The 13653-nt window shown below is 43.1% G+C and overlaps 2 protein-coding genes across 4 annotated transcripts; one reads left to right on the top strand and one right to left on the bottom strand.

Annotated features, from left to right (window-relative positions):
- Positions 1-1053: 1053 nt before the first annotated feature.
- tomm20b (translocase of outer mitochondrial membrane 20b) lies at positions 1054-7490 on the top strand. The gene is made up of 5 exons (XM_042103388.1): positions 1054-1348; positions 2159-2205; positions 2538-2619; positions 3379-3521; positions 6538-7490. The coding sequence occupies exons 1-5, from the start codon at positions 1228-1230 to the stop codon at positions 6580-6582; spliced, it is 438 nt and encodes a 145-aa protein (XP_041959322.1). The 5' UTR covers positions 1054-1227; the 3' UTR covers positions 6583-7490.
- Positions 7491-7537: 47 nt separating this feature from the next.
- On the bottom strand, positions 7538-13607 carry rbm34 (RNA binding motif protein 34). Of its 3 annotated transcripts, none has more exons than XM_042103279.1 (12): positions 13235-13607; positions 12936-13095; positions 12296-12420; positions 11784-12000; positions 11496-11555; positions 11138-11181; positions 10766-10849; positions 10134-10191; positions 9873-9915; positions 9282-9400; positions 8359-8626; positions 7538-8274 (listed from the first exon to the last, which is right to left on the bottom strand). In XM_042103279.1, exons 1-12 carry the CDS (start codon positions 13258-13260, stop codon positions 8039-8041), a joined length of 1440 nt encoding a protein of 479 aa, XP_041959213.1. In that variant the 5' UTR covers positions 13261-13607; the 3' UTR covers positions 7538-8038. The 3 variants fall into 3 exon arrangements, with proteins under 3 accessions (XP_041959213.1, XP_041959215.1, XP_041959216.1); XM_042103281.1 differs by having other exon boundaries at positions 7538-8232; positions 8332-8626; positions 13235-13606; XM_042103282.1 differs by having other exon boundaries at positions 7538-8217; positions 8344-8626; positions 13235-13605.
- Positions 13608-13653: the final 46 nt, after the last annotated feature.

The raw sequence follows: 13653 nt of genomic DNA, 5'->3' as shown, positions 1-13653 counted from the left end.
TATGAAGTTACGAAGTGAAGGAAGCTCAACTGCACAGCATTTAGGCCTACCAAACTCCTTACTATGTGGCATCAATATTACTTTACACACGTTACTCAAAGGTAGAAAAACGACACTGTGTTGCTGTAAGTGAAATGCTTTCCCTTTCAGGGGAAGTCATGCATGTCATTTAGAAACACCCACTCTTTCATTTGACCTTGTGCACTGTGGTCCGCATGCTCAGAGAGAGAGAGAGAGAGAGAGAGAGAGAGAGAGAGAGAGAGAGAGAGAGAGAGAGAGAGAGAGAGAGAGAGAGAGATAGCAGTTAATAGTCTCGCCTCTTCTTTTGTTGTTGGGGAGAGTATGTAGACTTTTACCAAATGGCCAAACATTTCACTCAAGCTGGAAGCTGCTAAGGAGAGAACTTATAGTGAAGCGTTGTTGCCATCTAGTAAGCATTGTAAAATGGCATACAATAATCACTATCATGCAGCTATAGCAAAATTAGAAAGTAAGAATGACAGAAAAAATGAAAGAAAGTGAATGAAAGAAATACACAAATATAAAGAATGAAAGAAGAGGGGGTGTAAAAAGAAAGGAGAGATTGGTGAACAACATTGGGTTGACGTGATTTTTTGTCCCACCTGTGCAGTCAGACACCTCAATAACCAGTGGATTACTACTGCCATCTCGTGGTCAATATCATTTACTACCGCATTCATGGAAAACGCCAAGTAGAAAACGCGGAGAACGGTGCCTTCCTTTATTTTATTGCGTTGTTGTAAAGTCGTCAACAAAATTAACACATTATTAACCTAATTTTATTTCCACATATCCACCCGAATAGACACAGTAATAGGGCCTAGAGCTATTACAGTTGCATTACTGATTTTTGTCAAACTGCACTGGAATTGTTTCATGCAAAATCAAACACTGAATGTTGTCCGTATTTATGCAAGCGTACAATTGACCCATCACAAAGATACCAAAGCTTGAAAGTGTGGCTGACTGACCGAACGAAAGTAACCCTGTAATTTGCATCAGGCATTCGCCAAGGCCAGCTCATCTGTCACCTCAAGGACAACGTTAAGGGAATGGGGTCTTTTTCGACCGTGGAGAAGAACTCAGATTGTCTGTCGGTCATGTAACGTTATTGTTACGGTATTTAAAACAAACCTTTTACCTCTTATTTCTGCCTTGGTAGCCTGCGTTACCAAGAGGCAACCGCCGGCTTTGGCTACAGCTACAATGAATAGTAGAACAAGTACAATCGCCGCCGGCGTGTGCGGTGCGCTATTCCTAGGTTACTGTATCTACTTCGACAGGAAAAGAAGGAGTGACCCCAACTTCAAGCAAAAGCTTCGGGAACGTGAGTGTTAACCCGTCCAGCAAAACCCGATGGGGGTGTCTACCTCACAGTACCCATGCACAGCCGATCTCGTTCACTTTCAGTTACAGGAGGTAACGTGTTAATGGGCATTCGTGTAAATGTCCGGGTGTGATCGAGGCATTTATGCTATCAGCTAGCTGTTTAGCTAACATCACCTATGTGCAGGAATGGCTTACAGAGACGCTGTGCTTCCAGCTAGTTGCTAGGTTTAGCTTAATCAGAGTTAGCCAATTGAAATGTGCTATCTCGCTGTGTTGTTGCTGAAATGTTATTACCTGAGCTGCTAACTGTGGTTTGTCCACCAGTGGTATCCGGATGGCTTAACCTCCATTCTCACCCGTTACACATGGATATTGGTTTGTCATCCAAGACAGCATGCTGGTAGACAACTTAAGGAATTTGTCAAACTTGGGCTTAGTCAACCCTGGGAGATTTGGTTAATCAGATGCTTACTGAATAGTGAATAGAAATGTCTTTGACGTCACTTGCTAGTTGCCTAGCCAATTAAAGTCAACTGAACTTCAAGCCACTTCAAGTCAAGTCAGTTAAATCAGATATAAAACCAACCACCAAGGCCAAATGTAAACCTCTTCCTCGGCTACTGTAAATAGTCAAGGCCAAGTCGATGACTATCCATCCCATCTCTGACCCATACCCACAGTGAACACTCCACACTCCAAAGTAGTAAGACAGAGAGTGTAGAGAATGGTCGATATTAAACATTTGCTAGGATTCACTGATCCTTCGTTTGGGCTTTAGCTCATAATGTCTTGTTGTATTCTGTCCCAGGAAGGAGAAAACAGAAGGCACAACAGGACCAATCTGGCCTATCCAGGGTAAGGGGCCACCTAAAACAGTGAACACACTACCTGATGGATTTTTGACTTTGCATGAAAAACGTTTATTATTAGGCTGTATTTGAAGTATAAGGCAATGCATAGAAGTTGTTTTTATTGATCATTGGCATAGTCCTTGTATTGTTTATGGGAAGTCAGTTGTCATGTGTTGATTGTTTGTGCGGTCATCCGTTAATGTCTAGTCCTGTCCGAAATGTGTGAAGCATGTCAACATTTCTTGTCTTCGACATCTTCTTGGTGAGAAGCACTGTAATCTGGGGGCTAAAATCGGTGGTAGCATCAAATTTACACATACGTGTGTGTGTGTTTAGTTGCCGGACCTGAAGGATGCTGAGGCTGTTCAGAAGTTCTTCCTGGAGGAGATCCAGTTGGGAGAGGAGCTGCTGGCCCAAGGTAAGATGCTTCCTCTTTCTCCTCCTCCTCTTCCTCATGCTCTCCCTCTCACACTTCACGCTTCAGCATCCACCAGTGACCACAGCCCAGAGGGGTATTTCACAATAATAGGGGGCAGCCGTGGCCTACCTGCAGATTTGTCACTAAACTATATTTAGACACTTGGCATACCCTCCAAGCTAGGTGCACAGAATAAATCCCCACGGTAACTTATGTGCCATCTCTTTGGTGAAACCAAGTCAAGGCTAAATTCAGCCAGGATAACCAACAAATCCCAGCTTAATCCCTCATCTAGGTTTTGTGAAATACCCCTCAGTTGTCACACCTTGTTTGTTTGTTTTCCAAATTGAACATGATGGAGAAGCAGACTCTGCATCTCTAGTGAGACCAACTTATTCCCTCACAAATACTAACGGAGAGCCTCATTCTAATTCTGTGGTTAGAAGTGTGGACTTGATTGAATTAATTTGGCAATTGGGATTAAACACAAACTGGGAGACCACCTTATCAATACCTTGCCAGACCCTGTAACATGAATGTTGACATGTGTTGGATGATCTCTATACTCCCTCAGCCCTTGTAGGCCCATGTGACATTGGAGAAGGAAGATTGTTTGCATTGTATGCACATGTACTTAGGCAATGCTTGTTATTTATTATGTTATGATATGTTGTTTTATGATGGCTTGGTTGTTGACTGCATGTGATGTGACCACACACACACACACATACACATGACCCCCCTGCTCCTCCTCCCCAGGTGACTATGAGAAGGGTGTGGATCACCTGACCAACGCCATCGCTGTGTGCGGTCAGCCTCAGCAGCTGTTGCAGGTGCTCCAGCAGACGCTTCCGCCGCCAGTGTTCCAGATGCTGCTCACCAAGCTGCCCACCATCAGCCAGGTGAGGACACACACACACACACACACACACACACACACCACAAGTTACCACAGATTAGCTTTTTCTCTCTCTCTCTTGCTCACGTACACACAAACACCACATGTAAGCTCACACTTTGCGCACACACTCACACGTCACCGAGGGTGAAATTACGCACACGCGCGCGCGCACTCGTTACATGCATACAAACAACCTGCCATTCACCAGAGGGGTATTTCACAAAGGCAGAATTAAGACATCCAAGATAAGTGATAAAGCGAGGTTTGACATAGCGTTGTCTGGTCATCCTAGCTCAACTCGTTTCACTAATGCCAATCCAGGATGAGTAGGAGCGACTATGTCAAGCCAGGTGTAAGTAATTCAGGATGTGTGCGCGTTCTCGTTTCTGCTCCAAAGTGCCCACAGTTGGAATAAAAAAGACGCGGAAAATATGTCATTCACACAAAGTGAACAACCGCTTTTGATATAGACTCACAATGAAGTAAAGTTGTCCTTTTTGGAATGGGGAATCATGGCTATTTCGGTAAAACAGCAGGAGTAGGCGTGGTAGACCGACTGAATGCAAATTTACGTATGCACCCACGTGTGAGTGCTTCCTTGTCTCGGCACGCAACGTCATTAAGAAAGCCACTTGCCACTGCAAAGATGCACATAGTATGATATACCTTAATATTATAGTTGAAAATACCTTCGAAAACTTGCCCCTCCACTTCTAATCAACTACAGTAGGCTATTCATCAAACATCAACAATAAAATAAGCAAAAAGTGAGTACCTAGGCCTATGTTAATAATCATAAGGCTATCACAATTAATATAACTAGATGTACCGCAGAGCGGTACAAAATATGACCGCCGCCCAGTCCAGCACATTTTTTCCACAAAAATAAATCACGCTGAAAGGCCTATATGATTCTAACTGTCTCACTAAATTGCATTATCCACACTCAATTCTCACTGGTATCTGCTAGACAACAAGTACAAAAACATGATTAGTTCATAGATTTCACATGTAAAATTCATTTTATACAACCCCACCCCCATCTTGCCTGTTCATAATTCTGAGAAATTCTTGAATTGTGTGCATGTGTGCGTGTACATGTTTATGTTTATGTGTGTGGGTGTGTGCTTGTGTGTTTGCCTGCGTATGTGTGTTTGTGCATGTGCATGCATGCGTACATATGTCTACTGTGTGAGTATGTGTCATACGTATGATTACTGTGAATGTATGTGTGTGCGTATCTGTATCTGTTTATGCACATGGAATGGGTTAACATCACCCCTGGAGGCAAACATACGGAAAAAATTGGTCATCCTAGGCCCTACGGTTCTCAAGATATTCACAGAAAACTGTGTCTGCCCTACCCTCCTTTCGGTCCAGTACAGCGGGGGGGCTACAGATCAAAACAAAAAACGATGGTTCTATGCTATCCATGTGGGGTTACATGCCCACCAAGTTTCGTGTACCCCGGTCTTTCAGTGTCCCGGGAATCCTTGTTGGTGTACGGTCACTAAATGTACACATAAATTATTTTATTGTAAGGCCCCCCCATGAATGAAAGTTCACAAAACTTGGCATGCATTCGGAGGGTGTCATAATGATCCTACACTTTCAATTTCGTGCAGTTTTGACCATGTCAGCCAGAGATATTGTGATGAAAACACCTAATTTTTTGCTTTTTAATTTTTAACTAGGTGGCGCTATACATGAAATAAGTGGTAATGGGATGGGTTGACATGCCCCCTTAAGACCAACATACAAAAAAAAATGGTCCACCTAAACCTTACGGTTCTCGAGATATTCACAGAAAACTGTGTCTGCCCTACCCTCCTTTCGGGGGGTGCAGTCCAGCGGGGGGGGGGCTACAGATCAAAACAAAAAACAATGTTTCCATGCTATCCATATGGGGTTACATGCCCACCAAGTTTCGTCTACCCGACACTCTTTCAGTGTCCCGGGAATCCTTGACGGAAATTTGGACATGCGAAAAAGAAAAAAAGAAAAAATCTGACTAAACCTATATGACCGCCGCTTCGCTGCGCGGCGGTCATAATAACCATATGGTTAGGCAGACAATCTGTTTTGTTTTGCGAGCAAACACATTTAGCAAATAGTTTATAAATGGAATAAAGCTCCTTAAAAATTAGCACGAAGGTCTTATGTGAATGACAGCTAGCTGAACCAATAAGATAACATAATTACCATTAGAATGAACTTAGCTTGGCTGTTAGCCTGGTCGGGACCAGGCTAGGTGCAGAGAATACATCTTCATGGTAACTTATGTGCCATCTCTTTTGTGAAACCAAGTCAAGGCTAAATTCATTCAGGATAACCTAAAAATCCCAGCCTTATCCCTTATCTAGGTTTTGTGAAATACCCCTCAGGAAACTCCCGTTAGTCCCCTAGCCCTAAACGACTTGAGCACATGACATGAGCACACCCAACCCCAAGGATCCAAGCATGAAACAGAGAGACCTGCTCACCGCCCCTAAAACAATAAGGACTACAATTACCAGGGAAGACCTGACAACCCCCCCAGTTACCAGTAAATAACTCAACTAATTGACTAGGGAACACTCAAAACAACGCCCTATTGATGTGGAAAGCCCACCACTCCCACCCTTGATAACCACCCCCACACCCACCATTAGACTCTTTTCTGACTACCTTTCTATTAGGTCCACTGGCACGGATGACTGAGATTTGATGATTGAGAATGAGATATGATTGAGAGTTTGGCACTAAGCACTTAATGATAATCCTTGGTATTTGTGTATTTACTTGTAAGGGGATTTAACTATTTCTGAAAGCTGAGAACAGAGGCTGTCATTATCAGATCATCTTCTGTTCCTATTGCAAGTGTCTTAATGGCTTTGAATATAAATATCTTTCGCATTTTGTAGATATTTTAAGATATTTATCCCTTATCCTTGTAACCTTTATGTTAGCATCTTTATTATCTTGTCGTCACTGATAATGACTAATGATCTAATTGTTCATGTTCTCCTTTCTCGTAGCGTATCGTCAACGCCCAGACCTCTCCTGACGACGACGTGGAGTGAGAGCCCAGAGGCGTCGGATTTACTACCGTTAGTTTTTATTCCCCCAGCCCGCCCCATAATCTCATTCACCGGCTCCAGAGATCCTCACAGTTGTCAATCCCATCCAGAACAGAACGCGGCCTCATCCTCGCCTCCCAAAAGTGTAAAAATGACGGCCCGTGGAAGCATAACTCAAATCCGAGGGGATAGGGATGGTCATGTAATGATTTGCACTGCGCTCCATCTTAAGCTCCTGAACTCCTGACATGTACATTTTCATATGGATGTCCATCCATGGATATGTCTGTCTATTGCTAAACATTTAAGAACAAGCTTTTCGACACAAACTCCCACGTGTCTGTCCCGTGATTGTTACTGTTACAGCTCGTTTTGAGTTGTACGTTGTTACAGGTGCTGCCCCATCAATAAGAAGTTTGGCATCATGTCTATATCAGGGTCTGTTAACTGTTGTGCCGAATCATCATTTACAAAAAAACAAGACAGAACTAGTAAATTCTGTTATTCTTCAGTCCAGTAACATGAAACATGCAGCATCGAAGAGTGCAAGACTTTCTGCCAGAAGCGTGAGGTTTGGGACTGACCCATTTGGTTGCCTGGTCAACTCAATTTTTTTTACCACAACAGTTGTTTACATCCTTTTTGTTATATCACTCCGTGACGACTAATAATAAATACTGGTCATTGCGGTGACAAATAGGAACACATCTGTGAAAGCAACACAAAAGACTCCACACTGGTCCCTTGACCAGCTGTCTGTACTTAAGTTATTGTTTGAAAACAGCGAGGCAATTTTGTTAGTTTTCTTCTCTGTGGCATGAAGGACTCCTTACTGTTGATGGGTCATGTTAAGGAATGTTGCCCTGTTTTTATTTTTACCAAAAAAATAATAAAGAAGGATTGAGCTGCAACCACTGCTGTATGGTTTGATTTTGTGATGTGATTTAAAAAAAAAAAAAAAACAGTTATTGTTGAATGATTGTCTGTTCTGAGACAATGTGATAAAGTTTTACAGTGATCACAGAATGTCCTCATTTTAACAGTCAAAGACAACGGCAGTGATTAATCAGTGGCAAATGGGAATAATATCTTAATGTGAGTATTCCAAGTACGTGGTTTATTGACAAACCTGGGTAAATTAACTCGTAAGTGGTAAACCTACAACAAGACCTGTATGGCTTCATTCTAACAAAACAATGCTGTGTTTGTTCTTGTTGTAGGAGGTTTACCACTTACTCTGGGTTAATTTACCCAGGTTTGTCAATAAATCACGTACTTGGAATACCCCCCTGATGTTCCTGTTACAAAAAACAAATGTGACCACAGAATGTTCTCATTTTAAAGTTCATTCATACCATTTAAAAGACGACACCATTGATAAACCAATGAGCAATGGGAGTAATATCTTATTCTTGTATCGGTCAAAACGTCGACGAAACAAATGTGACTGACCACCTCCTCATAAGTGGATCTTGTCCTTCTTCCGGGGTTTAGATTTCTTTTTCTGTCCTTTGTGCTTCTTGGCCCCGGGGTCGGCCATTTCTCCTTTGAAAGTTGAGGGGGACGTCTTCTTCCCCTGATTTCTCTGGAAGGGCTTCTGGCCGCCTCTGCCTCTACCGATACCACCACCACCACCGCCTCTACCGAAACCACCTCTACCGATACCACCACCACCACCGCCTCTACCGAAACCACCTCTACCGATACCACCACCACCACCGCCTCTACCTAAACCGCCTCTACCGGCACCACCTCTACCTAAACCGCCTCTACCGGCACCACCACCACCTCTACCGAAACCGCCTCTACCCATACCACCACCACCGCCTCCTCCCCCTCCTCCTCTACCGACACCACCAGGTTTGCCTGGAGGTCCTTCTTTCTGTCCTGTCTTCATGGGTCCCGTCCTCCTCTGGCCTCGGCCCTTTCCATCTTCGGAGGCCGCCGCTTTCGCATCTTTGTCTTTGACCGAACGCTTCACGCGGATCTTGCGCTCGCACAGCGTGGAGCCGTCCAGCTTCAGGGCGAGCTGCACCGAGTCAGGACTCTGGACAAACACAACAGAACAACAGACTGTTTTAAGGAGGACCACACACCTGAAGATGTGATTTCTTTCTTGCAGAAGCTGATGTAAAAGTCCTGTAATCTACAAACCATTATAAGAGGCTGTACCATTACAATTTAGAATGTAAAATAGGGCTGAAACAATCGATTACTTCAACAATTAAATGAATCGCCGTTAGGTAACTATATAGGTAATCAGTTAGATCCTTTTTTGCGGGAGCGGGACAGAATATTGCGGGAGCAGGCGGGTGCAGGACGGAAAAATCAGTCCTGTGCAGACCTAGTTGCAGCCCTAATGTGAGATGCTTATTGCTTAACTTTTCACAGGCACGGTGTTGGAATTCAGTCTTGGCTGTTCATTTGAGAACATAATATTATATGTTATTGCTTTAAAAAAAAAAAATTGGGGGGGCTTTTTTGCCTTTAGTTGGTCAGTACAGTGGAGTGACAGGAAGCAAGTGGGAGAGAGAGATGAGGATCGGGAAATGACCGCAGGTCGTATTCGAACCTGGGTCCCCGTGGGCACTCGGACCCGTATATGGTACGGACGCTGTAGCCTGCTGCACCACAGCGCCCCCCCCCCAAACATTTCTAAAGCTATAATAGGGCCTGAACACTGCTCCCAAACGTGGTCTCACCTCAAACAGCACGTAGCCGAATCCTTTCCCCATGCCGGTGTCTCTGTCCCTGATCAGCCGTACGGCCTCCACCGAGCCACAGTCCTCAAAGTGCTGCCTCAGGGCCAGCTCCGCGATGTCTGGACAGCGGCACAGCAGAGACAGAGGAGATCAATAGGAGTTATTATAAAGTAAACACAAGTGAAGTCACTGGTATTTTGCCAACTCCTTTTACCCAAAGTGACACAGTAACTGAACTGTAGGATGACAAGTCCACTCCCGTTCACAGGGAAAAAGTTTATAGTTTACTCAACGTACTGCTGGGGCAAGAACTGCCAGTGAATAACAGTACTTATATAACTGGGTTGGGCAGAACGTTGTCATTTTAAAAATGTCAACTGATTGTGCCATGATGACTAGATCTGTAATAACTGGACAATGTATTGACAAAATAGAAAATGCAAAACAAAACTTAAAACTCCCCCAGGTGGATATACCTTATCTAATGTGTGGCACAAAATGTTACTTTCAAACCAAATATTACTGTCTACCGCAATAGACTGGAAAAACAGCTACAGACTTGGAAAAAAAACATAGTGAAGGATAGCTTACCATATGGTAAATTGCCAACAAATATGGATCGCTTGTGATCATGCTGAAAGGAGAATAAAGAGAACTAATTTCAAAAGATGTAATACAAACAATTAGAACATGGTAACCTTCAAGGGGACACTTGCCCTTGCACAGAAAGGTGCATCCTAGAGCCATGTGATGGAAAAGGTTCCAAAGAGATCATTAAGAAGCGTCAAAGTAGAACACTTTCTCAACCGTCTCTGGAGGCGTGCTTCTCTGCCTGTACCAAAGCACACTTACTTGTTTGGAGACGGTGTCCACTCGGATATGAAAGTCCTTCGAAATCTCCAAGCCATTCCTGCAGAAGTTCAATCATACCATGATGCATGGCCCCATCACACTGGGGCGGTAATATAATATGTTATGCCCTATGTAACTTACAGAATACTTATGTTACAGTTATGGTACTATGGTATTGTAAATTAACAATATAATAGTTAAAAATGAACAGTTTTAAAATGTTTGTAAGACTACATAAAGGTGCTCTAAGCGATGTTGGATAGCGTCACTTCTGTTGACGTTCAAACAAAATAGAGCTAGCTCGCTACTCCTTGCCCTTCCCTCCCGTGCAATTGAAACTCTCCTAAACGTGCATATCGTCGGTGATTCGCTTTAACAGTTTGTTATGTTTTTATGGTCCAGGCTGGACCAAGTTGTTTTTGCAGCTAGCGGATGGTGAGGTGATGTTTGCAGTGTGTGACAAAACCATGTAACATCGCTTAGAGCACCTTTAAGGACAATAGCAATAATAAACAATAATGTCAATGCAATCAATAGCCTAATGAAAATAAACAAATACTATAATATACAAACTATATACTTATGTATTACAGAGACTATGTGCACAGGATGTACATTGCAGTGGTGCCTACCTAGTAAGGGCGTTATCTGCTGCCTCCTTCTCTTTGAAAACTATGTATGCGTTGATGCTCTGCTTTTTGGGATGAACTTTACGACTGAGGGGAGAAAACAGAGAAACCAACCAGGAAGGTTCAGTTAAATTTTAAATCAACAAAGAAGTTAACATTTTTAAATCAACAGCAGAATCAAATACAGCCAAATTATAAGACAAAAAAAAGTCCAAAACAGTCCAGTGAAAAGCAATATCAGCCAGAGCACACATCAATTACCATTAACACAATAACAAACACAGCAATGACAGTGATAACAGACAACAGTCTGAGGACAGCTTTAGTTCTGCTACTTTTAGCCAGAAAACCAGCGGCCAAACAATTATCACTTACTGAATGGCGGCTACTTTGCGAGACATGGATGGATCTTCTCTAGCCTGCAAAACAGAATGACCATTATTTTCCACAGACATGTACCGGTACATATATTCATTTAGCAGACACTGTTATCCAAAGTGACTTACATATGTCAACTTCATTACAAGGGATTACATTGTCCCCAGAACAACTTGGGGTTAAGTACCTTGTTCAAGGGCACAACTGTGGAAGCCAGGAATTGAACCCACAACTCTTCAGGCTACTGCACGCCAGCCCAGCTCCTTAACCACTACGCTACTACCGCCCCAGTGCACCATGTTGGTGTTTCATATGGTGCACCATGTTACATGTAGACGATATGCCAACTACATACCACTGAACGAAACCGTATCGATTCGATGGGTCCATGTTCCTTAAAAATGGCCCGAAGTGCCTAAGAAAAAAAGAGAGAGACATGTCATTTCAGAGGTCAAGTTCTTCAGATGTTCTTACAATCTGTACCTCAAGCTCTGTGTGTGTGTGTGTGTGTGTGTGTGTGTGTGTGTGTGTGTGTGTGTCTCTGTGTGTTTTCCTCACCAAAATCACATACAGTATTTTATCACGTTATGATCTAAACTACATGTCCTGTTGTTTGCATGTCCATAACACTGATTTGCTCTACCTCTCTGGTGCAACTGACGGGGAGATTGCCCACGAACACGGTCCTGCTCAACTTCACTCTCTCAGCGGCGTAGTCCTTAAAGGTCTTTACTCTCTTAGCAGGCTTCCCATCATTCCCTGCTGTGTCTTCATCCTCAGCCTTTGGGGCTTTCCGCTTGGGTGCCTTCGGGGTCTTCGCCACTGTGTCCTCATTGTCCGCATTTTGTAAAGAACTTTCTCTGTGGATCCAAAAGAACCAGGGCAAAACCAGAATAGACTGAGATTAGGGATCGCCACACAACAGAATGTTTACATAATTTCAGAGTGAGTATAGGGTTGTTGTAAGGCAATGAAGGCTCTAAATGTCATCATTTTCAATTTCTTATTTTTTGAGACTCACTATGGGACAATGCAAGAAAGGACACATTGTATCATATTCTGACTTTTCCGAGACATGTAGTTGTGCATAATACTACTGCGGTGGGAGCTTTTGCACACATTTGGTTATGTTGTAATATCTGTAAAATCACCCACCTGTTCTCAAGCTTTAATTCTGCTGCTGATTTGGGCTTTTTACTTTTCTTTGGTTGTACCTTTCCAGGGGCTGCTGCAGGGCCTGCGGCTGCATCTTCATCTTTTACAGGCTTCGGTTCAGGCAGCTGTCAAGCAGACAGATTTGAAAGAATTGAAAGATCCAGTGGCCTGGTCAAAACTCTAAAACACATTATTAATGGACATTAAAGTTTGATTATGAATAATATTTGGGCAGCCGTGGCCTACTGGTTAGCACTTGGACTTGTAACCAAAGGGTTGCCGGTTCGAACCCCGACCAGTAGGCCACGGCTGAAGTGCCCTTGAGCAAGGCTTGTTGTTGTTGCAGGCAGCTCACTGCGCCGGGATTAGTGTGTGCTTCACCTCACTGTGTGTTCACTGTGTGCTGAGTGTGTTTCACTAATTCACGGATTGGGATAAATGCAGAGACCAAATTTCCCTCACGGGATCAAAAGAGTATATACAGTATATATATATATATATATATGTGTGTGTGTGTGTGTGTGTGTGTGTGCTATCAGTGTTAGTTGAACTGTTGAAGCCAATGCTATGCGTTTTGAGAACCAAAAGGTTCTATTGTAGCAAGTGAAGAATTTTAAGTTCAACAGAAGAGGACACTTACCTTTGGCGCTGGGACGAACTTCACAGTGTTGGTTGTCGAACTGGATGAGAATAGTGCAGACAGTGATCCCGAGCCAGCTGCAGATTTGTTGGGAAACAAGCAGCCGGACACTTGCCCCACAGCATAACTGCCAGCCTCGTCGCCAACCTCATTTGCATTACTGTGAAAACAGGCATACGGCTCAATGAAGCTAACCTGGCACCCAGACATACAGCAATTATCGTTACGCATTTGGTTAAACAACTGGTAAATTAGAGTATGCGGTAGCGGTAGCTCAGTTGAGATAACTTCAACGTTACCTCTTTCCTGTTAATTTATTTTTCATGGTTTTCCACTGGTGATTTCAAGACCGTTTTCCCACGGCCAAAGTTAACTTATCCTTCTATCCAATTGCTTTTCCATATAATCGTATTTAAAATAACTATTCAAGGAAGATCAAACACAGAGTAGTAAATCGGTAAATATCCACTACGGTCAGAAATCAAACACACGTTGTTCAAGAGGTCCAACGTGAATATTGGTCGGAGGGTACTAAAAACAATGAAGAAAAGTTCCTAAACAGAAAACTGTGGTGATGCATCGAAGATAGAAGATCGTTCTAGTCAATAGATTATTTTACAAACAAAATAACCAATTATATTCTATACAGTGACCATTCATAACAACTATCAAATACAGAAATTAAATGCGACCAACCACGTTGACTTGAGAACGAACT

This window comes from Alosa sapidissima, chromosome 9 (genome assembly GCF_018492685.1).
Source record: "Alosa sapidissima isolate fAloSap1 chromosome 9, fAloSap1.pri, whole genome shotgun sequence".
In the NCBI taxonomy this organism is placed as follows: Eukaryota; Metazoa; Chordata; class Actinopteri; order Clupeiformes; family Clupeidae; genus Alosa; species Alosa sapidissima.
Note: the sequence above shows the minus strand (reverse complement) of the source record. Positions and strands in the feature narration are given on the sequence as shown.

Bases quoted from the DNA above. Each gene is read 5' to 3' on its own strand.
- tomm20b (XM_042103388.1), top strand. From the start codon at position 1,228: ATGAATAGTAGAACAAGTACAATCGCCGCCGGCGTGTGCGGTGCGCTA. The intron at 1,349-2,158 runs GTGAGTGTTAAC...ATTCTGTCCCAG, and splicing joins CAAGCAAAAGCTTCGGGAAC to GAAGGAGAAAACAGAAGGCA. The intron at 3,522-6,537 runs GTGAGGACACAC...CCTTTCTCGTAG, and splicing joins AGCTGCCCACCATCAGCCAG to CGTATCGTCAACGCCCAGAC.
- rbm34 (XM_042103279.1), bottom strand. From the start codon at position 13,260: ATGAAAAATAAATTAACAGGAAAGAG. The intron at 12,421-12,935 runs GTAAGTGTCCTC...TCTGCTTGACAG, and splicing joins AGTTCGTCCCAGCGCCAAAG to CTGCCTGAACCGAAGCCTGT. The intron at 10,192-10,765 runs GTAGGCACCACT...GAACTTCTGCAG, and splicing joins GCAGATAACGCCCTTACTAG to GAATGGCTTGGAGATTTCGA.